This window comes from Pseudopipra pipra, chromosome Z, assembly GCF_036250125.1.
Source record: "Pseudopipra pipra isolate bDixPip1 chromosome Z, bDixPip1.hap1, whole genome shotgun sequence".
In the NCBI taxonomy this organism is placed as follows: Eukaryota; Metazoa; Chordata; class Aves; order Passeriformes; family Pipridae; genus Pseudopipra; species Pseudopipra pipra.
This window is the reverse complement of record NC_087581.1, coordinates 32525364-32550845: the sequence shown is the minus strand read 5'-3', so window position 1 is coordinate 32550845 and position 25482 is coordinate 32525364. Positions and strand designations below refer to the sequence as shown.

General features: G+C 36.1%; 1 protein-coding gene across 13 annotated transcripts in view; it reads right to left on the bottom strand.

The window, feature by feature from the left end:
• The window catches only part of CNTLN (centlein), a 197996-nt gene that overhangs the window by 160724 nt on the left and 11790 nt on the right, over positions 1 to 25482 (bottom strand). For 2 of the 13 annotated variants that reach the window (XR_010426643.1, XM_064641686.1), the window contains exons 1-3: positions 21016 to 21171; positions 19639 to 19727; positions 4208 to 4292 (exon numbers count right to left, since the gene is read on the bottom strand). Coding sequence is in view for 9 of the 13 variants with exons in the window: in XM_064641686.1 (XP_064497756.1) it covers positions 4208 to 4292; positions 19639 to 19727; positions 21016 to 21120 (279 nt within the window). In the remaining 4 variants the exon portion in view is untranslated. The other 11 variants (XM_064641692.1, XM_064641693.1, XM_064641689.1 and 8 more) reach the window with 9 other exon arrangements.

Genomic DNA, 25482 nt, shown 5'->3' with positions numbered 1-25482 from the left:
AGTATAATCAGTTGATAAGGTTTTGAAACATTACAAGGTCTAGGACAAAAAGATTAGCTTTAGTTCCTCCAGATCTAAATTGAAACCTAATTAATTAACAGTGTTATAGAAAAGGTTTACTGCTATTTTTACACATCTTTAATTTTGTCTTCTAAGGAAAACAGGTTAAGATATTTTAATTTATCTATTGCCTGAATGGCAGAAGACCGTTCTCTGTTTCCACATTATCCACTAAACTAATTGTTTGATTTTAAAAACGTAATACATTCGTCCAAAACCTCACCTTACTTTTTAAGAAAAAAATGACACCAGCGATCTGTTTGAGACATACATAATTATTATAAATTAAATACAACAAGTGAAAAATGTTTCCAAAGAAAAGGGAGCGTGAAACAAGATTTCTGTAGCAAGATATCTATCAGCCTTCAGAAGACGAATAATTAAAATTCTAAGAGACTGTTTTATGCACTTAAGTGTAGCAATTAGAAATTCTTTTCCTTGAAACACATGCAGAAGTGATGTATATACGTCAGAGATATATAACTACTGAGAAAAGAGTTTTGAGCCACTGCATGAAACAAAAGTTATAGTAAAAAATCATTATAGAAATCCAGACACTAATCCCAAATGAGTAAGATTTTACCCACACAGCATTTAGAATAAATATATCTATATGCTAGATGAGGCCCAGTTGTGACTATCAGGATAAAAAGTTACAAATCAACCAATTAAAAAGACAAAAATTAAAAAAAGGAACAAAGGGAAAAGTACAATGGAAAACTTCAATACAATATATTTTGTACTGAATTTATGTGCAATAATACACAAAAATAACCTTAAGTGCTTTAATAAATACTACATTTGTTTGAAACTTTGAATGGTACATATTTAAATGTCCCACATTAATTCATATTTAAAATGTTTAACACAATACGAAGCTATGCAATAAACTCATGTCAAGAAAAAAAGTCTTATTCTATTTTATTTATATCATCATCATCATCATCATTTTATTTATATAAAACAAAAGATTATACCACTGTAATTTAGGAAAGGTACATGACTGAAGATGTTCTAAGTACACAGAAGTTCAATGCATGTACTGTATTCCAAAGATATTGCACAGCAGAAGTTTAGAAAAACTATGATTTACACTGATTTTTTACCCCTCAGGGCACAGATCCCATTCTCATGAATATCTGAGCACTTTTCTTCCTTGTTAGGTTGTACAAACATGATTAAAGACCATACTACTTCTCCATCACAAGTTTCCAAATTAATTTAGCTGATTTTCAGTAATATCCATTAAAATGGAAACTGTTCTAACACTTGAAATATCTCATCACAAATTAAGCTCATTCAGCTTTCAGTAGAACTAACTAGTTGGATCTCACCTAGGCTGTGAAGAATATGCTCTTCTACTTACAGCAATTTTAAAAGTCTTCTTAAGCATGTCAGGATAAAGTTTAAGCAGAATACAAGAGAAGGAATACAATCTCATGTTCTCCTTGTAGGGTTTTCTTGTTGTTTCTGGCAGCAATATCAGCTTACATTCATGCTGAATTATGAGATAGGTCATTTATTTTCCTTTTCCCTTATTCAACACTGATTCATACAATCAGCTGTTTGGTGGCCACTCAGAAACTCCTAGTAAATAAATACCCTACCACAAATTATACTGTTGCAACTGAATCTCTGCATGATGCCAACCCAGCTGATTCTGTGATTCTATGAAGGGGAAGAGACAAACAACAGAAGACACAACTGGGTAATCCCACCTTCCTAGATGAAACCAATACACAGCAATACACTTAAAAAATACACAGACTGCAATACACAGCCTTGAAGTCTTGCTGTCTGTACTTTACAGAAAAGAATATTCATTGTCATTATCACCACAATACACATTTTCACAAGTAGACTATTTGCATATTAATTACAAAAATAGCATCTTTTCTTCCTTAGATAAACAAAGAAGAAAAAAATCCAGTAAAACAAAACAAATGAACAATATATTGTTTTCTATGCCACCTCCAGTCTTTTACTACCAAATCAACAGAACTCAGAAAACGATCCTTTGTTTCAGTCCTGTAGCATCCCAGCCAGTGGATAAGCAAGAAGGTCAGAATGACATCACCTCTATACACAGCTTTTATTTACAGCACTGGCACTAACTGGTGCCCTTCACAACCCACCTCCCAAGTCAATGACACTTCAAGGGAAGCTAACTGAAAGGACTGCATTACAGTTGTGACAATCACCAAAACAACAGCTTCTGTTCTCCTCATCTGTTAGGACTGCTGAATCATAGAATATCCCGAGTTGGAAGGGACTCACAATGATCACCAAGGCCAACTCCTGGCCCTGCACAGGACCATCCCCAAGAATCACATCATGTGCCCTAGAGTATCATCCAAATACTTCTTGAGCTCCATCACGCTTTGTGCTGTGACCACTTCTCTGGGGAGCCTGTTCCAGTGTCCAACCATCCTCTGGGTGAAGAACCTTTTCCTAATACACAAACTAAGCTCCTCTTGACACAACTTCAGGCCATTCCCTCAGGTCCTATTACTGGTCACCACAGAAGAGATCAGCGCCTGCCCCTCTGCTTCCCCTCACTAGGAAGTTGTAGACCACAACGAGGTCTCCCTTCACTCTTCTCTCCTCCAGGCTGAACAGACTAAGTGACCTCAGCTGCTTCTCATACGGCTTCCCCACAAGGCCCTTCACCATCTTTGTTGCCCTCCTTTGGATACTCCCTAACAGCTCAACATCTTTCTTATATTGTGGTGCCCAAAACTGCACACAATATTCAAGGTGAGGCCACCCCAGTGCAGAGCAGAGCGGGACAATCCCCTCCCTCAACCAGCTGGCGATGCTTTGCCTGATACCCCCCAGGACACGGTTGGCCCTCCTGGCTGCCAGGGCACTGCTGACTCATATTCAACTTGCTGTTGATCAGGACCCCCAGATTTTCTGTGTGGCTGCTCTCTAGCCTCTCATTCCCCTGTTTTTATGTATATCCAGGGTTTCTCCCATCCTGCTGACTAAACTCTTCTTTCCTGGCTGCCACTTTATGAAGGTTCCAGTTATATTTTCCAGCCTCTCTCCATTTCCATGTGGATGATGTAAATGCATCACAACATCAATTTCAGATTTCTGATGAATTACAGTTTCAGCTTCTGAAATTGATCTGAAACCACAGAGTGCAATCTCATACAGATGCACACTTCAGGTTCAGAAGCTGCCACAGCAGTCAACCCTTCTTAAAAGCACATTACTGCACACATATTCCTATAAACATCTTAGACAAGTATTTTGTCTTTCAGATAGGGACAGGGTAGAAATACAGGAATCATACATTACTGGTTTATCAAAATGATGTGTGTGCATGCACCAAACACATTACACATCACACCTATAGCCACAAGGATGTGACAACACACTGAAACTTCGACCACTGCTATAATACAAAATAAAAGTTTATTTAACAATAAACAATATTTTATTTTAAATTCTCATATTTATATATTTACATATTTCATATATCTACATGTTATATGCAATATAATATATTCTATTATATCTAATATATCTTGGATATAAATATAAAAATACAGAGTATATAATATAGATTATAGAGGGCATACAGATAATATACTATACATTATTTAGTACATAAAATAAACAATTATATAATAATATATAATGTATCTACTGTATATCATTGTATTTATAATGTATATATGTTTTCTATATATTCATTTAAATATGAATTTATTTAATAATAAAAGGAGAAACACTACCACTCTTGTCAGGCAGAAGGTGCATCAGGTTTATTTTTTTGTACTTGTTAGGATGGCAAATCTTTCCAAAGCATGGGCACATTACAACCCTAAACACAGTCAGAGCTCTTCTGGACTGAAATCCAAGCGTAGGTTAGCCCACTAGGCAAAATGAGAGAATGACCAATTAAAATTTGCAGAAAAAGTTTCATCTAAAATCATAGGAACGTTTAGGTAAAAGATCAACTGTTTGAAGAACTCAGAAGAATTTAATTAATACTTTATCAGAAGGTTATAATCTCTGAATCACCTGCAACTTTCTCCTTAAGATACAACAGTAAACTATTTTCTCATTTTAGGAAATATAAATGTCTTGTCAATATCAAGTTTTTTTAACTGTTCTGTTTAAACATAATACAAACCTGTTCTAGTGTTTCTATTTTGCTGTCTTTGGCTTCCAAAAGCTCTAAAACTCTTCTGTCCTTGACTTCAGCTTTCTGTTTTTCTCTGGAAACAAACAAAAAAACCCAGACACTTTAATAGTCATAATTTGCAGTTAATCATTTGAATTTTTCATGTCCTGATAATGAATGTCATTTTAAAGCACAGAAAATTAAATTATCTGAAGCTGACAGGCCTTGCAGAATTAATCAGGGAGCATATGGTAAGTGACAGCAAATTACATCTGAAAACAGCTAACACAACGTTGTTCAAAAAGAAATAGAAGCAAGAGGTCTTAAAATACATTTTTAAGTAGTTGACATTGTATGTCTCATTCTTTCCCAAAAGCAGAAAGTGTACAATGGACACAGAATGAACAAAATGCTTTCTTCTCTTCTTGGCAATGTAGAGTCACAAAACTGCTTGCATTTGTTAAATCCTTCTCTCAGTTAAAAGGTATTTCTCTGAAACAACACTTTTGAACATCATCGGTCATTACAATCTTTCACATAGACAGAATCCATAACTTTCACACGGACAAAAAAAAAAGACAGCACAGAAGCTCAGGTAACAGGGATGAGCAGAGCCACTCTTACGTGGTTATTAAGTGCAGAGCTATTATCATCTCTGGAACACTTTGTAGGATGTCAGCTGATAAGTCATTAACACTTTAGTTACAAACTATCTCATCTCATGGTTATCCTATTTCTTAACTGAGTTTTAAACATTGATGCCCTTACTGGCTTCTGTTTTAGGCAGAAAGAAAATAAATGTTGCAACAGTAAGGATATTCAAAGATTCCTTGGCATAAGCCAAAGTTCTCATCGTATACCTGCAACTAAAGGTCTGAGAAACATACATTCCCTACAAATGGCCAAATAATTCAGGTAATTCCAGCACCAAGGTGACAGAAGCAGAAACTCATCCAGATTATTCGTCTTCTCACAGTACAGGTAAACTTCCATCGTGGCTATCAGCCATCTACAGAAGCCAGAAAATCCTACTTGTGCAACTTTTGCTCTTCTAAAATGGTAATGTTTCAGAGCTGTAAGGGAACGAAACAGTGGTACATGAGTGTGTGTAAATGTGATCTAAGGTGGATGAAAATATCCAGCTGTACACAAAAGGTTTAATAGCTGAAGCATTTTATAACAGTGACCAATAAGGATAGTAGATATATGGAGAACTATTTTTCTCCATTATTACTATTGTGTAGTCTACTGTTAGCAGTGATTTTAAAGACTAAACTGCACTGTCATCACAGACCACCCAATAACATGGCTTTTTTTCATAAAGTTTTATGAGTGCTAAAATATCTAGTCTGATCTTGAATAAATAAAGAATTAAACAAAAATGGTATGGAATTTCAAGTGAAGTTTTTGGAAACTGAGGTCTCAAGGCAAGGACTTCAAGCAGCACTCTCCTATTACAAATATAAGACAACTGATGTGTTTTAGGACTTGAAGAAAACTAAGAAAAACCCACCTTAAAAGATATGCATTTAAGCTACATTTAGCTAGCAGAAATAAAAATATACAGGAAATAGTCTTAAGCAGTTGTATATAAAAAAAAAAATCTTCATAAAGAAAACAATTCAGGTGCTGTAATGAGCAAAGAAAAGTCAAACCATGAATATTCAACAAATATTCCAAAAGACATTTAATGTCTGAAATGTATTTAACATTTTAACTGAGGCAGAATCTTAACAGTGTCATATCTGATTTTGAGAGATACAAAAAAAGCTTTAACTGAATATGGACTTAACTCTCCATTTGTTACTGAAATGTTAGACTCTCTTTTTGCTGCCTATACATTTACCCCAAATGACATTAGAGTAGTTACCCAAGCAATTCTAAATACAATGCAATATATGCTTTTCGAACATGAATGGAAAAATTTAATCCGACAATCTGCACAAGAGTCCCTTAATAGCCGTCGAGTACCAGTACAAGAATCAATCAACCGTTTATATGGAGAGGGTCCATATTCCTCTAACCGGGCACAAGCAAAAATCCCTCTAGATTATTCAGATAAAACCAAAAGTCTGGCACTTAGAGCTATAAAGACAGTTGCAGAAGCAATGACGACAACACTGTTGTTTGCTCACATACAACAAGGCCTTAAAGAGCCTTTTTACGATTTTGCCAACCGTTTGTGAGATGCAATTACCTGTCAAATAAAACATCCAGAAGCTCAGGATGCATTGTTTTTAAAACTGGCAATCAAACAGGCTAATTCAGACTGTCAACCAGTCCTGTGAGCACTCTCAAACCCTATGCCTATGTCTATGATACAGGCCTGCAAAGAGATCAGTTCTAATCAACATAAAGGAAAAATTATTGCAGATGCCTTAGTAGAAGCAGAACAAGCAAGAACAAAAGTAATAACAGATGTTATAATAGAAGCAGACAAAACAAAAAATAAATGTGTTAAATGTAATTGATTTGGACATTTTTCACATGAATGTCCAGAAGTGGGGAAACCCCCTACTCCATCAAAAAGCCCATGTCTCAGATGCCAAAAAGGGTATCACTGGCGTTGGTTTTGCCATTCAATGCAACATAAGGATGGGAGTCCCCTACAAAACAGAAAACAATGACACTGCCAGTGCTGCAAACAGGGAAATGGGAGAGAGAGTGCAAGGGACCGTACGATGACCCCAAGAGCCCCAAAATTCCACCATGACAAACAACAAACTCCCACTCCAATGGCAGAAGAGACAGACTAAAAACTTATGAAGTAACTTTGTTTCCTGCAAGAAATTATGTCATTGAAACATTAGATCCACAGGAAATTTCAGTTATTCCTGACAAAAACCTTGCAGGAAATGATAACTTTTTATTATCCTCACATTTAGAATGTAAAGAAAAAGGAATTACAATCAATCCTGAAATTGTTCCTAATGGGAATTTAAGTGACTTAAAAGTAACTATGCAACTTTCTTCTTCCTCAATAGAGCTCTTTACTGACACTCCTCTCACGTTTGTGACCATTGCAACATTTTGAAGACTGTATGTCCATCTGTGAATTGGACACAAGTATGGAAAACCAGACCAATGTTAACATGTCAAATCTTCTCTCATTTAGCAGGACAACAAGTAACAGTGAATGGCTTGATTGATACAGGAGCTGACATGACAATTATAGCAGCTGAAGACTGGCCTCAAAATTGGACCACTGCGAAAACATACACAGAGGTAACAGGTGTTGGTGGCACTCAAACACCCATGAAAATTCACGACATCATACGAATCACCAATTCAGACAATCAAACTGCCTCTATAAAACCTTTTATCCTAAAAGTGCCACTCACCCTATGGGGACGAGATGTCCTAGACCAATAGGGAGTTGTTCTGTCTACAAATTTATCCTAGTGGCCACTGGCATCCAACAACCAATCCACCTAGATTGGGTGTCCACCTGCCCAACCTGGGTAGACCAGTGGCCTGTCAGAGGGGAAAGATTAGCAGCATTAAAAAATCTAGTAGAAGAACAAAAATTGGGCCACATAGTTCCATCTAAAAGTCCATGGAACTCTCCCATTTTTTGTATCAAGAAAAACTCAGGAAAATGGAAATTACTCCAGGACCTTAGAGAAATTAATAAAGCAATTAAACCGACGGGAGCCTTATAACCTGGAATGCCAGCACCTTCCATGATCCCCAAAAACTGGCCCATTACAGTCATTGACATCCAAGACTGCTTCTTTAGCATCTCCTTACATCCCCTAGATCAAGAGAAATTCGCTTTTTCAATTCCAACAGAAAATTTCACTGAACCACTCCATCAATATCAGTGGACAGTTCTTCCTCAGGGGATGTGAAACAGTCCAACCATTTGTCAAAGCTTTATTGCCAATATTTTATCTTCAGTCAGGTCTCAATTTCCATATGCCATCTGTCCACATTATACAGATTATATTCTTTTGTCAACCTCATTGTCTACAAGCCTTCACGAAGTTACAACAGCAGTCCTTATCATCCTTTCAGAGAATAAACTTACTGTTTCACCAGGAAAAATACAAGTGCCCCCTGGAAATATCTGGGGTGGCAAATTACAAACTGGACTATAAAACCTCAGAAAATAACCATTCCTGTACAGGTGTCAACTATCAACGACCTGCAAACAATCCTAGGGACTCTCAACTGGCTGCGTCCCGTAGTAGGCCTAGTTACAGACAATTTACATCCCCTATTTGAATTATTAAAGGGGAACTCTGAATTAACATCTACCCAAACACTGACGCCAGAGGCCAGAGTCCGTAGAACTTGTTACTAAAAAAATCAATTCCTTGCAGGTACATTGAAGACTAGAAAAGGAAGATGCAGTGCTCATTGTGTTGAGGGGACCTACTCAACCTTTTGCACTATTGGGCCAATTCTATTCCAGCAATAGTAAGATGTGTTTGTGGGAGTGGATCTTCCTTCCTCACCAGTTTCCCAAAACTTTGATTTCCTTACCTGAACTGTTAGCCAAATTATGTTTAAAGGGCCGGACCAGGTGCTGGGAACTCTCAGGTTCAGACTTCCCAGCTCCTGGAGCAAATGTTGATAATGAGCCTAGATTTCCAAGTCTCCCTTTCAGATTTTGTGGGCCAAATGAAAGTACATTTACCATTGTGCAAATTCGTGCAAAACATAAATAAAATTCCGTTAGAATATAGTTTGAATTGGACTCCAAATCCTATCCCTAACACACGGACTGTATTTACAGATAGCTCGGGGACTACTGGAAATGCGGTGATAATTGAGAAAGAACATATGGAGTGGAAACAGGACATACATTCCAGGCTCACTACAACTAGTCGAATTATCAGAAGTTGTTTGAGCTCTATCCTTATTCCCAGATAAACCTAACATTATTTCTGATTCAGCATATGTCGCTGGCGTTGTCCAATGCTGTGAAAATTCTTATTTGAAAGATATTAAAAATGAAGTTATTCTATTTATTCCAAAAATTACTTTATGTTGTTGATCACAGATCTTCTCTTTTTTATCACTCATATCCACTCCCACACCACTCTTCCAGGTCCAATAGCAGAGGGGAATCACCAAGATGACCTTTTAGCGGGGTCGGCAGTCATCCCACAATGTCTTGAACAAGCAAAAATATCTCACAACTTCTTTCACCAGAGTGCGAGAGCCCTGCAAAAACAATGTGGTATCTCTCAAAAACAGTCACAAGACATCATCTCTGCCGGCCCAGACTGTCAGCTAATCACTCCTCTACCAACTGAGGGTGTGAACCCTCGAGGATTACCTCCTTTGCAAATCTGGCAGACAGACACACACCAGTTACTTTAACAAATTGAAATTCATTCATGTGTCAATTGACACTTTTTTGGGCTACATAGTTGCCACCGCTCACTCTGGGGAAAAAAGCCATGATGTTCAAAAACACCTAACTACAGCTTTTGCCCATATAGGAATCCCAAAACAAATAAAAACAACACCCAGGAGTTCTTGGCAAAGCAACCAGGAGTTCTTGGCGTTGTGGGGCATGGAACATGGCACAAGCCTTCCCCACTCTCCAACTGGACAAGGCATTGTGGAAAGAGCCCACAGAACCATAAAGTCCATACTGGAGAAACAAAAAAGGGGGAGTGGGAACCTCTCACCGAATGATCGCCTTCAGAAAGTAATGTATGTCCTTAACTTCCTTAACAGAATTGAGGACAGACATCCTCCAGTTTTCCGACATTTTTCTGTTAAACATCTGGTACCGTCTCCAAAAGCTAAAATCCTGTATAAAGACCTGTTAACTGATAACTGGTTGGGACGTTTCCCCATCATCACTTGGGGGAGAGGTCATGCTTGAATCTCCACAGACAGTGGGCTGAAATGGATACCCTCCAAGTGCAGAAAACCATACCTTGGAGATGCCTCAATACCCTGCTGATCGTCATCTTCCTCTTACCATGGAAAAACACTTTTGCATCTCCCATACCAGAATGGATGCAGCAAACCAGTGAAAATGTCTGGATCACCTTAGCAAAAGCCACTGACACCAACACTGTGTCTATCCTTGGACAGTGTAAGTCATCCATTTAAAACTTGTTTAGTAGGAGTCCCAGTTGAAAATTATGAAATCTGGGGTGCCTTTTTGAGAAGTACCTGGATATCAGACAAAGCACCTCTCCCCACTTACTCTCACCCAAACCTTCTCTCGCATGGCACCAATCGACATCATCCCTCCAGAATTAGACATTTTAGGGTCCACATTGGCCAGTGCTTGTATAACATTTCAGCGTTATACTACCCACAGAACTAATGAATTCCTTTTATCCCCTAATTCGAAGGTGTACCAAAATACTTCTGCATGGTGCAATGGTACCAAACTATACATCCTTCCCACTGAGAGGTTTACAAAACCTAGGAAACTGCCAAAAGGATTCTTTTGTGAAGACAGAACCCGGCAAGGAATTCCTGGTTACCCTGTGGGAGGACCATGTTCCATTGGAAAACTTGCCCTATTTATCTCAGTAAAATTCCAACTATTAAGATTTACACAAACCAGAAAATCATTAAGTTGGCAAAAGAGAAATGTCCCTGAATATGCTCTGACTCTTCCTGCCATCGAAGGACAGGAAAAGTTGCATTACATTCATGTTCCACCTAATCACAACCCTCACATGGAACTGTGGTCTCGAACCCGGAACTTTTGGGGTATTTTCCCCTTCTCTGGAATCAGGACTGCATATGCACTTTCTACCCTTGCACATATGGCTTGTTGGCTGGGAAAAGAAGCGAATGCTACCACCTCTGCTATTGAAGGGCTCTTGGCTGATACTTTAAAGATCAAAGAAGCCAGCCTCCAAAATCGAGCAGCTATTGATTTCCTGCTCCTGGCCCATGGCCATGGATGCCAGGATTTTGAGGGCCTCTGTTGCCTCAATTTTTCTGATCATGCCGAAGCTCTACACCATAGTATTAAAAAATTAAAAAATTTAGTGAACGATATAACCATTAATCGAGACCGAGGAATTGCAGGGCTGTTGGATTGGCTTCATTTTCCTTCACTCCTGAAATGGGTAAATAAATTAATTTTTTAAAGCGTGATTTTTCTGTTAACCACATTTTCCATTCTTACTTTTATCCAATGCATCATATGTTTTGTCAAAAAAGTTGTGTTTAAAAGTGTATCCCAAGCTTTTCCAGTTCTTCAAAACAAAGAAGGGGGAGATGGAGGTGCCTCAAGAGAGTCTTACGAGTGGTGAAAGAGAACTAATGAGGAGAGAGTAGAGGAAGAGGAAGTAAACATCTCAGAGTGCTCCTACGCTGTCATGCACAAGATATGATCATCATAACCACAGGAGTGCCTATTTCCAGTGTTATACAATTGTTCTCTTTTTGGCATAATGTTTTATTATGAGAATGTATGATTCCCTTCTCTGTACTCCTGTTACCTTTTCTCCCATTGGTTCTATGTAAACCCTTTCCTTATTTGTCCAACCCTGCCACATTCCAGTGTTCTCCAGAGATAGTTTTTCATTTGTCCATGTTTAGATAAGTTCCACCCCTTGTTACTGTGATTGGCCGCTCCTTGAATACTTCTCCAAGTCTCCACCCTTTGTTCTAGCGAGATCCCTGCTCTCCCTTTATAAGCCAGCATCCATGTCCAATAAATGGCCATTTTGTTTCACACTGTGACTTGCATGCAGAGTGGTCCTTCTGGGTCTTGCTTAAGGGGAATTACAGCTCACCCCCTGTCACTTTAAACTTAATTACTTTGCTGTGGGGTTTTTAGTGTCTATTAGCAAGTACCCTTTCTCAAAGACAACAGTTTCAGTAATCAAACCCCAAATATTTTGGGAGGAAGGTATCGCCTCCAGTAAGCATGTTACACCATGGTCTATTTGAGCAAGTGATGGACCTATACCAGCATATGTCTAAAATTTAAGTATTCAAGTATTAAACATTCAAAGTTTCCTCAAGTCTTAAGTACAGCTAGACAACTTAAGAATTTAAGATTAGACACATACACAAAACTAGCTGATCCAAAATTCTAAGCGCTTCAGATGACACAAGGCAAAGAAAGTCTTTACTACAAAGTACTTAGAATAGTAATGTTCAGATACAAGAAGAATCATATCACAAAAGGCACAAACACACAAGCCTCTTGAATCACTGAATAGCATTGTCTCCAGTTCTCAGAAGTATCCTGACCTTAACTGCTCGCCGGAAAGTCCAATCCATTCTTTGTTCCCACATTTCCCTCTCCATTTTAATTCAGCTGTTTATTAAATCATTGCTCATTCTGTGTCTACCATCCACAGTATACCATCATTTTCCCAACTCTAACCATCATCTCCTCTCACAAAGTCAACCTTGCTTAGAAAAAGACTCAATTAAACACCAATACTGGGTAAGTAGCTAGCCTCCTAACTCAACTATGCAATTATCACTTGAAAAGTATTATTAAACTTCTTTCCTAATGCACTAATTGATCTGAAAATCTGGTCAGTTAGGTAGACTTCTCAGCCCTAAGGAACTTTACGGTTGTGGGGGTGTAATTATTTATTTATTTATTTATTTTTCCTAATTTTTTTAGGAAGAAAGTGAATAAGTCAGCCAAGAACCAAATAAAGAACAAACTGTTTCGAAAAATAGTATTCGCAGTCAATTCTGGCATATTATTGGTAGTCAAGAATTTCTGGAGCTCTCTGACTTAAGGATATGGTTGCATGAAAGGGGTTTGAAGAATAAAGTCTGGGACTGAAGACAAAAAAAACACAGATCACTGTTAAAGCAAAAAATATGCCTGTAATAGACACACACACTAGCCAGTGGTTGTAAGTGCATTTCTAGTTAAATGCAGCATTTTCCACTTTTCTGATACTTGGTCAAACACTCCTTTGAACAAAGATGTCAAGGAACATAGTTTATAAAAACAGATAGATCATCACTGTAATGCATGGGAAAAAGTTTAAGTAATTTTTTTTCTTCTCTGAGTTTTTTTTTTCAGACTTCCTAGATAGCACAGGCTGTAATAATGCCACCAAAAATAATTTCACACGTTACCACCAACAGTTAAAGAAAAATGTTCTAATTTCCACAATATAAGCACACAATGGATGTTGTCAGAAGCCTAAAGCACAAATTGAAACCTCATACACAACTTTATCAGCAACTTTTCCTGGAGGTATAAGACTGTTTTCCATACTCGTCACAGGATAGTTCCCCATAAGGCAGTATGACTGACTAGAACTTACATATCATATTTGGATCTGCAGTTGCACCTTGAAATGAGACTTGATAGGAATTGCAGCAATCACCTCCTCTTTTTTCGAAGAGTAACAAATATTAGGAAAAAAAATCTTCAAACAACTTTATTAATTGAGCTGTTAAGTATTTAAAATATATTTTAAAAAGTCCATTGGAATATGGAGGGGGCAGAAATTCTGGCACTGTCAAGAAGCTGATGATGATCAATGACTGAGACAAACTCCTGTTTAGCTAATTAGAATCACTGATGAGCAATAATGATGTGAGCTAAGAATATTTGCAGACTTCTTTAGTATGAAAAATGGAGTGAAGAGAGGCTGTCAATTTGTACAAGTTTTGAGCTCCAATCAGTCTTCCCATGAGTACTACCTATTTTAAATGTTTAACACAGATGCATTTAGATACAAAGATTATCGAGATTCAGCTTCCCACAAAAATTGAGAAATCGAGAAAATATTCTTAAGCTTGACACTTTTCCTCTGATGTGATTTTTTCCATGTGTTACGCTCTACTCATTTATACAGCAGGACAACATTTTTGACATTTTGCACAATTTTAATAGCTTGTCACAAATGAAATGTTAGACTGTGAGAAAATGTTTAACTAAGAATGAGGTAAAAAATCATCAAAAACCCTAACATTTTAAAAACCAGAATTTTGTTTAAGTTTCTAAAACAACATTCTTCCTAAAATCTTCAGCAAAAGCAGTATGGGTGTAGAGGCATCTTGTATCCTACTACAGGTCTTAGTCAGACAAGTACCTAACCATTTGTCAAGAAAAAGTAACTTTAAGTCATATGTAATTATGTCATACATTAACTAAATGAAAATAACTTTAACTAGTAAATTTAATTTGCTGTTTACATGTTACATGGAATTCGTCTGTTCAGTTTTACAAACAGTGGGATTAAAAAAAACCAAACCAATCAACCAAAAAAACCTCAAAAACTAAAACACATCTACAAATTTGGCCTTACAAAGAAAGTTAAGGTTACACTGTGAACTTTGGGCACTGTGGTAAAAAGAGAAAAGGTTATATTTTAACAGTATATTCAAACTAAAATAAATTGCTTCTAGAAACACTGTTACTTTTGAGAGATATTTCATTGCTTATAAAAGACTGCAGAACTAGAAAGGCTGTAAAATATCAGTTTTGTGATGCAGCTTTAATTTGATTACCTTATTTCCCTGTCCTCCAACTTTCAACTATTTTATGGACTTCCAAAATCTATGTTTGTATGAAACAGAAAATGAATCGCCCATGTGCAAAGTGAAGTTGTAGAGCACAGACTATCAATATTACTGTAAATATGGCACCAATACTGTAATTACTGTGTACAGTCACATCCCTGCAGTTGCACAGTCAGTGGTTAGTAGAAACAGAACCTATGACTTAATATTTCATGAAGAAACCTTACTGTGTTTCCATGTATTAAGAAATGCTAAAAAAAATGCAGAGCTAAATAGCCTGCATTTAATCAAGAGTTTAATTTCACCTCCTAGAAGATCTTTATACTTCATGATGAATTACAATTGATACACATACATTTTTTTTATTTTAATACTTACAAATACACTTTTAAAAGATTCAGACAGCATAGAGCAAAAAGGAATTTAAATGAATACCACACATTTTGCACTTTTCTAAGCAGTTACTTTCTATAATATAGTTGCACACACCTATTTTTCTTTACAAAAATAATTTAAGATCCAAATAAAATACATAAAATGAAATTACTTCCGTAGTAAATTATTTAGAGTCAGTTCTATGTTCCATGATACATATCAAAATGGAAAGGCATCATTACAAAAATGTTATTTTTCTTTCATCTCCAACTTGATTCAATTAATTAGATGATTTATTAAAGCCTCTTATTTTAAGCAACATACATAAAATACTAAACATATTTTTACACTAAAGAAGTACAGAAAATGGTGACATTTTTGCCTAACAATTTTGCAAACATTTTTCATCTAAAATACACAAGTCTCTTATAGTGTTCAAAATATCAGCACTTCAGAACAGACTGCTTTAACATCTGCACATCACCAGGGTTTCCCCCAAGGATTTTTAAATGATGCCTGCCTGTGCTGAATAAAGTGCTAACTTGCACCTTGCATTTCAAACTGTGTCCTGAGCAGCCATCCAGTTGGTACAACACCAGCTGAATTCCCAGAGGCCGCTGTTCAATCAGGCTTGACTGCAATTATCATGTCAATATTTTGTGCTCCGATATGCAGATATGCACACATGCAAACTGCATAATACCTTCTTCTCCATGGAATGTTGACTTATGTTCAATGTTCTGAGAATTTTTAATGAAACAGGATATTAAACTTTCATTAACTGTAGAAAATCACAATTATTTGACCTTAGACAGAAAGGTTGTACTCTTATACTCTATTATTCTGTCCACTTTATGGAGTGATAATAACTGGGGAGTCCGTTTTACTTTAAATTCAGAGTAACAAAATGGTAATGGCCTTTAAAAATGTCTTGAATCTCGTTTACTTCCTTGTCTTACTGCCATTCTGTTTCCTGTTAATTTGCACAAGAGCAAAACAGTGGTTTCAGAAAGCTTCTGCACGATATTTATCAGCCCTTTAAAAGATGCAAGATACAGATTTTTAGTTATTTTTCAATTAACATAGGCAATCTATATTGCTCATTCACACAGCACATTCACTTATCCTTTCATATAAAAAGTACTTACCATTTTCAGTACATCTGCATATTGTCAGTCAGTGAAGAATCTATGTCAACCTGTTTAATGTTTCTTCCACAATTTGCTATTCACAGAATGCTGCAAATCACAGCATAAACTCCTGCAAGTACCTTGCCAAAAATTCTTTAGTTATTTATGATCTCTTGCTTTTCAGCCATATTTTTGTCCATTTGTGCACCTTTAGATAGATGTAACTCCCCAGGAAGAACAACAACAAAACTCTCAATCACTAGAACTAACATTCAGGTTGCCACTGTTTATGAAATGATAAATCCATTCTTTCTGTTTGTTAAGACCTGTAAGACACAGCAGAGTCGAAATTTAGTTGTGGAAAAACATCTATGTAAGGCAAGCTTGCCAAATATAAGTATCTGTAAGGGTATCATCTAGCATAATACAATCCCCACGTACATCTACCAAGTCTTGTATCACTGCCACAGTTTGATCATTAATGGATCCTGCTACATCCCCTTTCCGAAGAAAGGAAAGGAGTCACGTAGAAGCCCTAGAGGAAAATTAGTCTGTTAACTTGTCAAGATCACATGTACTATAGGAGTGTCTTAAACCGGAGTTCTGAAGTTTGCAAAAATATTTCAAAACCTTTGATACTCTCATTTGAACCCCAACTCCATTTCAGTTCACACATGCATTTACCTAATAAGAGGTATTTTCTAGCATATTTTTTAAATCATAAAAAAGACGGCAATGAACTAGAAATAGTGTGCTCTCTACATAATACTGAGATCAATAGTATTTAAAGTAGCTGAAAAGTATACTAACGTGAGTAGTAGCTTTACAATGGCTTGTTTGAAAATACCTGGAGGCTTTTACATATCCCAAAGGCATTTCTCATTTGCACAGTAAAGATAATTTTTTGTTTATATCTGAATATTAAATTGGGAATACAGTTACAGTTATCCAGCAAGAACTGCAAAGACTGCTGAAAAGTATATCATTGATGTATTACAGGAATCAGCAGCACAGCCATAAAAAGGTACAAGCTATGTTTTTACAGTTTTAGGGCAGATGAACTTCTATTTTGGGACCATGAAAGCATTTCAAAATATCAGACAAATAATGGCAAGGTACTATTAATTCCCCCCTTAGTCCCCCAAATTATGCCTTTTAGATTTCCTTGATTTGTTTGTAAAAAGATACTATAAGGAATTGTCTAATGCTATAAACATAAATTAGCTGACTGTACAGCTAATATTGCCCACTCGATTCCTCCTAATATATCTGTTTTTTTCTTCATCACACATCTGTGGTGTAAGTTATAAGGTTCCAAATGAACATTTTGTCCTGTATCTTTTTATTTTTGTCACTGTAACCTCATGAAGAAAGCCCAGCTGTCTCTTTTATCAATTTAATGACTGAAATCTACTGGATGATATTGTTTGATTCTTTATATATATGATCTAGGATACACATGTCTATGCTTTCTTCAATTGTCTGTTTCCATTCTGTATCTGGCTTCTGACTTCAGATAGTGTCTAACAAAGATTTGGTGGGCAATGAAAGTTTCTTGGTTATGGAATTCTTGGTGGAAAGAACACACTGAAAAATGAAGCTATGCAAATATTGGTGGTATCCATGTTACAGGAAGAAACAACAAAAGGTTTAAATCCATTTCGTTCTGTTTCTATCTCAAAATCTCCCCATAGGCCAGGACAAGATGGAAAGTATTATCAACTTGGCTATGATGGGGTCAATGTTATTTCCAATATAGATGAGAAGGGAAAAAAGCCTCCAAGACTTCAGCTGGTTTTTATCAGATTGGAGCACAAATTTTCAAACTCCAGCTCACCTGATACAACCATGTAAAATATACAAAAACTGCAAGAAGCTGCAAGAAGCACAGATCTCCCATATGACATGCTTCAGGAATCAATGTGCTTGTAACTATTACTTTGTAATCCTATCTCTTAAAACTTTTAAATCCACATATTTTTCCTAGGTTAACAAAGACAGAAAATCACTTGGCCTGTAATTTTCTGGACAGTAGCAGTGCTAGGCAGCAGATTCCCTGGAAAGCTTATCAATGTATTAGAACTGAGACAAATTGACATTGGCATAACAACAAAAAAATAATTGTTTACTGCTATAAGGTATAGGGAGTAAGACAAAAACTCTTCTGAAAGGATGACAGTGTAAAGAGGTACAGTCATACAACTGACGCTACTTAGGCAATTATTATGGAAATAATAGCTGGAAAAGTTAGGAGAGGATATATGGGGCTGTAATCTGGTTGTGCAGAAGATTCACAGGCAAAGCCTGGCTAGAAACTATTTCTGAAGCAGCAATTAGATCAATCTCAGGAAGAAGAGATGAAGATACACCAGTTAAAGAGAAAAATATTGTTCCATCTGTCAAATCAAAGCAACTCCAAAGTTTTGATTAGTAAAACTCTTATATACTGAATGGGTTTTATCCAAACCTATTCCAGGATTATCAGGGGTTAACACCTAAAAAGATGCTGTGGAAGCAGTTCTTCTCACTTAATTTCATAATCTGGAGAATTATGAGAAAGGTATGATATAGATGTATAACCTTGAGTTCACCTTAGAAGCGTTCTAAGGCATTACTGTTACTCTAAAATAGGAGAGGACATAAAAAAACTAGACAAGCACCTTAACAAAAGTATGTTGCTAGGCTTTCGTGTACGAGTACCATTCACCAGCCTCTATACAAAGTGCAAAGCACGTACACAGAATATATCTTTACCTTCATACATAATAGACTATTATTACATATGAGATTTCTGTAGCAAGCCTTCTGATAAGCTGAACACTACATTAAAAGGGTTTCACAAACATTTCCTACCATTGCAAAAAAATTCAGCTCATTACTATGTTTGTGTGCATCAAGACAGCATCTAAGTTTTTCACTCAGAGGGTGGTTGGCACTGGAACAGGCTCCCCAGGGAAGTGGTCACAGCACCAAGCTTAACAGAGTTCAAGAAGTGCTTGGACAATGCTCAGGCACATGGTGTGACTCTTGAGGATATCCTGCACAGGGCCAGGAGCTGGACTTGATGATCCTGATGGGTCCCATCCAAGTCAGCATTTCTGTGATTATCTTTTCTGTTACCATATCTTAGCTTTTCACTTCATTAAGAATTCAGATAAATCTAATTTATATATATAACTGTTATCCAACAAGTTATGACACTAGAAAATGTAATTTACTTCCTCCTGTTCTTTCAAAGAAAAACAAAATATGCAGTACATTTGTAATTTAAAAATTGTATTCAGCTGCAGCACAGCAATCTCGGTGAGAAGAGATCTTGAAGTATGCTTCAACTGGCACCAAAAAAGGAAACTTGCACTTTTGACAAAATTTAGCAATTGAACTTTCGTAACACATTTTTAAAAACTTTCTCACTTAGAAAGATAAAGAATAAGGTATCAGCAGAAGAGGTTGGTTGTTGATTTTAGTATCATGTTAAATCTTCAAACTCACCTTTCCACAACCAAGCCGACAGCTTGCATAAGATCTGGACTTGACACTTGCAGGTGTTTCCACAGAGACCACACAAATTCTTTATCAGCCTTAGAAATAGGAAAAAAAAAAAGATAAAAACACATTACATGTATGCTATGCCTTTAACAGACAAAAAAGTTACACTGAGCATATTAAAAAGACAATTACTAAAAAAAAACCCCAACTAAACAAACACCGAAAGCATTCTAGTGAAAATTCCCTACAAGTGATTCACTGTTCTGTGAATGACAAAAACATGGCCAATGGTTCTATGGAATAAACAAGATTTTAACCATACAGAATTTTGAACACAAATACCTACAATCAACAATAAAAGAGTATACAATGTCACATATGGCAGTAGAAACTGATAATCTTCAAACAAGGCTGTCTTTTGCTATATCTGTTACTGTTAGTTTTAGTAGTCAGACAATCTGTATTACATATTAAGCCTGGAATACATGCTTCAACATTAAGTTTTACCACATGCAGCTCTTTCATTTTATTTCAAAATATACACTAAATCAGTCTTCTAACACACACTCAGCTAACCTACAGTATATAAAAGCTTCTGAAAAAAACTCAAGTGAGAGCAAGAAAACAATGTTCTTTCAAAACAGACTTCAGAAAGTTTGTGAAAACTAGATGTCAGATAAAAGCTTTCCCAGATTTATATCTTCTACTACATACTAGTTGTTACTTTTCACTGGTGTACTTTTATTCCAATACCATTTTATTACTGGAAGCACCAATATTAGTTATTTTACAATATAAAACCCTATGTTCATTATATAAAAATGTCAGTGGAGAAAAATAAAAACCAGCAAAAGATGAAGACAAATAGAACTATAAGAAAGCATAGCCTAACACTAAACTGGGGACTAATAAGCCAAAATCATCTATTGGCAGCTAAGTCTATTCAACAGCCAAAAATCATGAGAGTGCAGCTATGTCTACTAGTTTTTTAGAATCATTTACAGTGGCAAAGACATTTATGATCAATGCATCTAATTGCTTACCTAACACTGCCAAGTCCACCACTAATCCCTAAGTGGGACATCTACACAGCTTTAAATACCTTCAGGGATGGTGACCCCCACCTTCCTGGGCAGCCTGTTGCCTCATAACCCTGCGTGTGAAGAAATTTTTTCTAATACCAAATTTAAATGTTAAAAAGAAAACAGAATTTGCATGAGAGTAATACACAATCTAAAGGGAAAACCAACACTATTATAGCTATCCATTCCTCTACTTCCTTCTTCTCCCAAGCTTCTGGAACCTAATCTAGTAAGATACCACAGATATCATTAGTTAACCAGAACTTCATTAAAATCATCTGAACAAACAGCACAGTACCTCATCTCTGCACAACTCCATCTTGATTATAAAATGAAACAGAAGACCTGAGTTCCTATCTTCAACTCCACTCTTTGGTTTCTCCACAGGTTTTCTGTTTCTCATTTCTTAAGAATAAGAACAGATTGTACTTTTAATCACAGTATTGTGAAGCCGCGACTTGAAAACAGCTGAAAGCAATGGTCATCCAAGACGCAGAACAGTTCAACAGCACTACAAGTTTGACAAGCCTCACGAGAGTCAATAAAGACCACACACGGTATGATTAGAGTAAAACTCAGTAGCAGAAAATGCTTTTTCAATTTTTGCTATCTTTTTCATTCATTTGCTCCTGATCAGTGTTCGCCTTCCAGGAAGGAAATTTGAACTTTACATGCAGTATCAGTACCAGTGCATAACAAATCACTCCATTATAATACTTCTCTTTCTTCAGAACAAGAAAACAGCTATCTTCAGTATAAAATCAAAAGACCTCTCTAAAGCTATCAGATTTTATGCAGATTTATCATTTTGCTGAGCCCAAATTATTTCATCAAGAGTAACACCGCAACAGCCAAACACACTGAATTCTGGATTTAGCAAACCTTAAAAATTATTACAGAAATAGAAGAGATAGTTGCACCTATTTTTCTGTGACTTAAGAGGAAAGCTTCAAAGATTTTTTTAAAAGTTCTGGTATGTTTTTACTTCAAATTTAGAAATGCACATATTTTAATTTTTAAAATTGCAGAGAAATGAGGTAGTGCTAAACGTACTAAAAAACATAAGAAAAAATGTTGAGCAAGTGAGAAGTGAGAGGATTCATGACTGTTGGTTTAAAAACTATCCTCCTCTTTCAACAACTGTAATTTCTAGTTAACATTTATTTAAATCTTTAGATGTCATCAACCATTTCAACCAAGCAAGAAATGAATCTTTATAGAGATTTGATGCATTATTAAGGTATTGCTGCAAACTCAGAAAAATTCAACCACCTACTGCAAGAAAGAACACCGCTAACAAGTCCGACTACCTTTCTGAATGTATTAGAAAACAAATAAAACAAAGGCTATGGCCACAAAGATCTTAGAATTCAAGACTATTATCAGCTTATGCAGAATGGACTACAACAGAAAGAGTTCCTATTTCATAAAAGCAGAGAAATTTCATCCAACTGCCTTGGCGAGTTGTGCACATCTTTTAATATGTTGAATATGAAGACTGCATTTCTTGAATTTCTAAATAAAACCAAACAATTAACAAAAAACTTTGTGCTGTTCTTATAACACTTGAAAGGAATGAAATCTCTCTCTTAACCAAATCGGGTTAGCAGCGTAAGGCCTCTTTTCAAAACCGTAAGTGACCCTGCTGTGTACAAGCAATCCTAACTGGATTATGGTGCATTATGGTGCATGATCCCATTCACTTTCTGAAGAAAGGTAATACCAGAACTAAACAATAAGTCATATAAATAAGAACTCAAATGACTTTGCATCAATATCCAAGTCATTGTTCAGCGTAAATGCTAAATACAGGTTAACTTTCAGCTCAGAATTAAGACCAACAGTAAGCATCATATTAATTGGGTTACTCAGTTCAGATGAAAAGACGATTATCCACCTTTTTTTTTTTAAAGTAAAACCTCTCATTGCATGCTATCACCCTATGCATTTAAGTGTTCTAAATTTTTATGGATCTAGTCTGAGAGACAGTAAAAAGTGTGCACTTGTTTCATGTGTCCTCAAAAAAGACAGCAACTCCTGAAAATGCCTTGCCATGCCACCTGAAGAGTCACAATGCCTGTACACTCTGAACCATGGATGACCTACTACTTCTTTTCAAGTAGAAACAGAATGAAAAATAAAAATGTTTTTCAGATTTGGGAAAACTGCTGCAAAAGGCTTCCAAAAAGCATTAGGATCTATACAGAACCCGGATTCTGAGTAATTTTAACATCTAAAAAAAGCCAGGGGGAGAAAAAAAAATGAAACAAAGCCCAAGCCACAGTGGCCAAACTAAACCTCACTAAATAACTGCAATGGAAATGTGACTTCTTTTTAATTATTTAGAATGACATTAAATCAGTAATTCTTATACTCTAAATGACACCACTTCCAGGATAAAGAAATGTTTGAACAATGACAACAGGAATAAACCACTATCTAACTCTAATTTTAAAATAATTTTAATTCAAATTGCTCAGCTGATCAGTGATATGGAGAGCAGAACTGAAGTGCAAATAGTGTTTGAGCATTATTTATATCTTTAATACAGAATTCACTATGTATTTTATACTAAACTACTTAAAATCACTAACAAATTAGTCTAAGGGCCATGAAATCATTACAGCAGAGAGAAGAACAAACATAAAAAAGTCTTAATAGTATTCCACCTGCAAACACTCAAAAATCTTGAGGCAAGCAAACAGTCAAAGTTTCTGATGCCGATTTACAAGCTCATGAGCTTTGTTCAGTTCAGTTTTGTTTGCCTCTTTAACAAGTTGGATTTGCTTATAATCATGCTTCCTTAGCTTTCCCTTTTACTGTCCTGTATACAAGATTGTGGGAGTAGCTGCTGGGTTTTCTGCTTATATTTTTATATATTAGAAGAGCTGAGACACTCGGTTTCTCTATGACTGCAAGAAGCACTATCAAATACCATGAGATTCCATACAAGCAGCAGTGTCTGCTTGTTGTCCTACCCTGCAGGCTCCTATACAGTTCAATTCCCAGCTAGGAAATGGCTTGAGGCATCACAAGAACACCGAACAGCACACAACTTTCAGACACTTACTTCTAAGCATGGCATTCCTCTATCACAAAAAAAAAACAACAACAAAAAGGAAAAACTACATTAATACACACTGAATTTTTCTAAATGAACAATATGTATATATGTACAATACAGGAAGAGGGAAATGTTCACATCTCTTCCATAATTTTTGCTAAGTATCCAGCATGTATTGACTCTCTGGCAACCACCTTTCTACCTAAACCTTGCCAAACCTCCCAGAAACTGATCTTTTGATAAGATAAATATAAAATACAAAGTTTCAATGAGCATTCCTAATGAGAAGACAAACACTTAGGTACAAACAATCTTTTTTAACTGAATAAGCAGTTTGGTTTAACCTCTAATCAGCTATAAATATTGCACAAGCAGACTATGTTAAAAGTTGTCCAAGGAAGAGTAAAATCAGCTCCAAATTGTGCTCATGTCAGTGAAATTGACACTCCTGAGTTCCACAACTTTTCTGTCTATGCTAAAAGAACAGTGACGAAACAAGATTAAAAAACTCATACTAACTGGAAAATTTAAAAAAAAAAAAAATCTTTCTTGCAGTAAGGAATATTGAATGTGCACCAAACAAACTTCAAAGGAACAGCTACACAGAACAGGCTAAGTATAAAAGAAATAACAACAACCACCACAAAACACAAACAAAAGCCTTTACAATCCTACAGAAATAAGTTAAAAGTCACCGGAATTCCCAAAACTGCAAAGCAATGCTATTTCAATACATGTTGTTTATTTTTCATGATGACAGGAACCGGCATTAAAAGTTACTACAGCAATCTGTGAACAAGCACACACAGAACTATAAAGCAATATTGTAATTACATCACCAGATATTCTAATTTAAATCATGAAAAGCTATGTACTTGATAGGTACTTGAATTTTTGTAAAGGTACACAAAACTAAGCAGTATAGTCCACTACCTAAGTGGACTTCAGGCAAAAGAATAAGGACACAAATTCATCTTCAACTATATGTTACCAGTAACAAACAAACCCCACAACACAAAAAAAAACCCAAAACCAAACCAAACCAACCAACCAACCAACCAAAACACCAACTTCAGCTGCAGTTAAAATATGTGACCTTTACTTCACAAAAAGAAAGTTTACACAGAAATGTACCAATTTTTTATTATGACAATAGAGTATTATTAAAAAAATAGTCAAGGAATGTTAAATGACCATAATATGTTACTTTCTTATATTTAACATGCTAAATATTTTAATAGCTAAAACTGTTTCATTTAAATGTAAGTAATATAATTAAGCATTTTGTATAATAGAATTAGTATTAGCTAGAAATTATTACAGTTTTAAGATGAAAAGAAGTTTAAACAGTCTTTTTAAGCTCTTGGCAGAATTAATGGACTTGGTAAAGCTGTTCCCTGAATGGTTTTGGGAGCCAAACAATTTCTTTCGAAAAACGGCTGCTTAGACTGTCTGAAGCTGGCACAGAAAAAGCCTGCAGCTGTCAAGGTCTGGAATGTATCAATCTTCAGCTTACCCAAGGAATATTCAGCCTACTCAAGTGTAAGTTAACAGCTCAAGAGGTCAGCAGGAGTGTACCTTGAACAGCTGAGATCTTATATACACAAGGCAGAATACAGATGTCATTTGAAAGTTGGCAAAAATTACTCATTAAAACTAACATTACTCACAACACATCTAATGTCAGATAAAGATAACCTG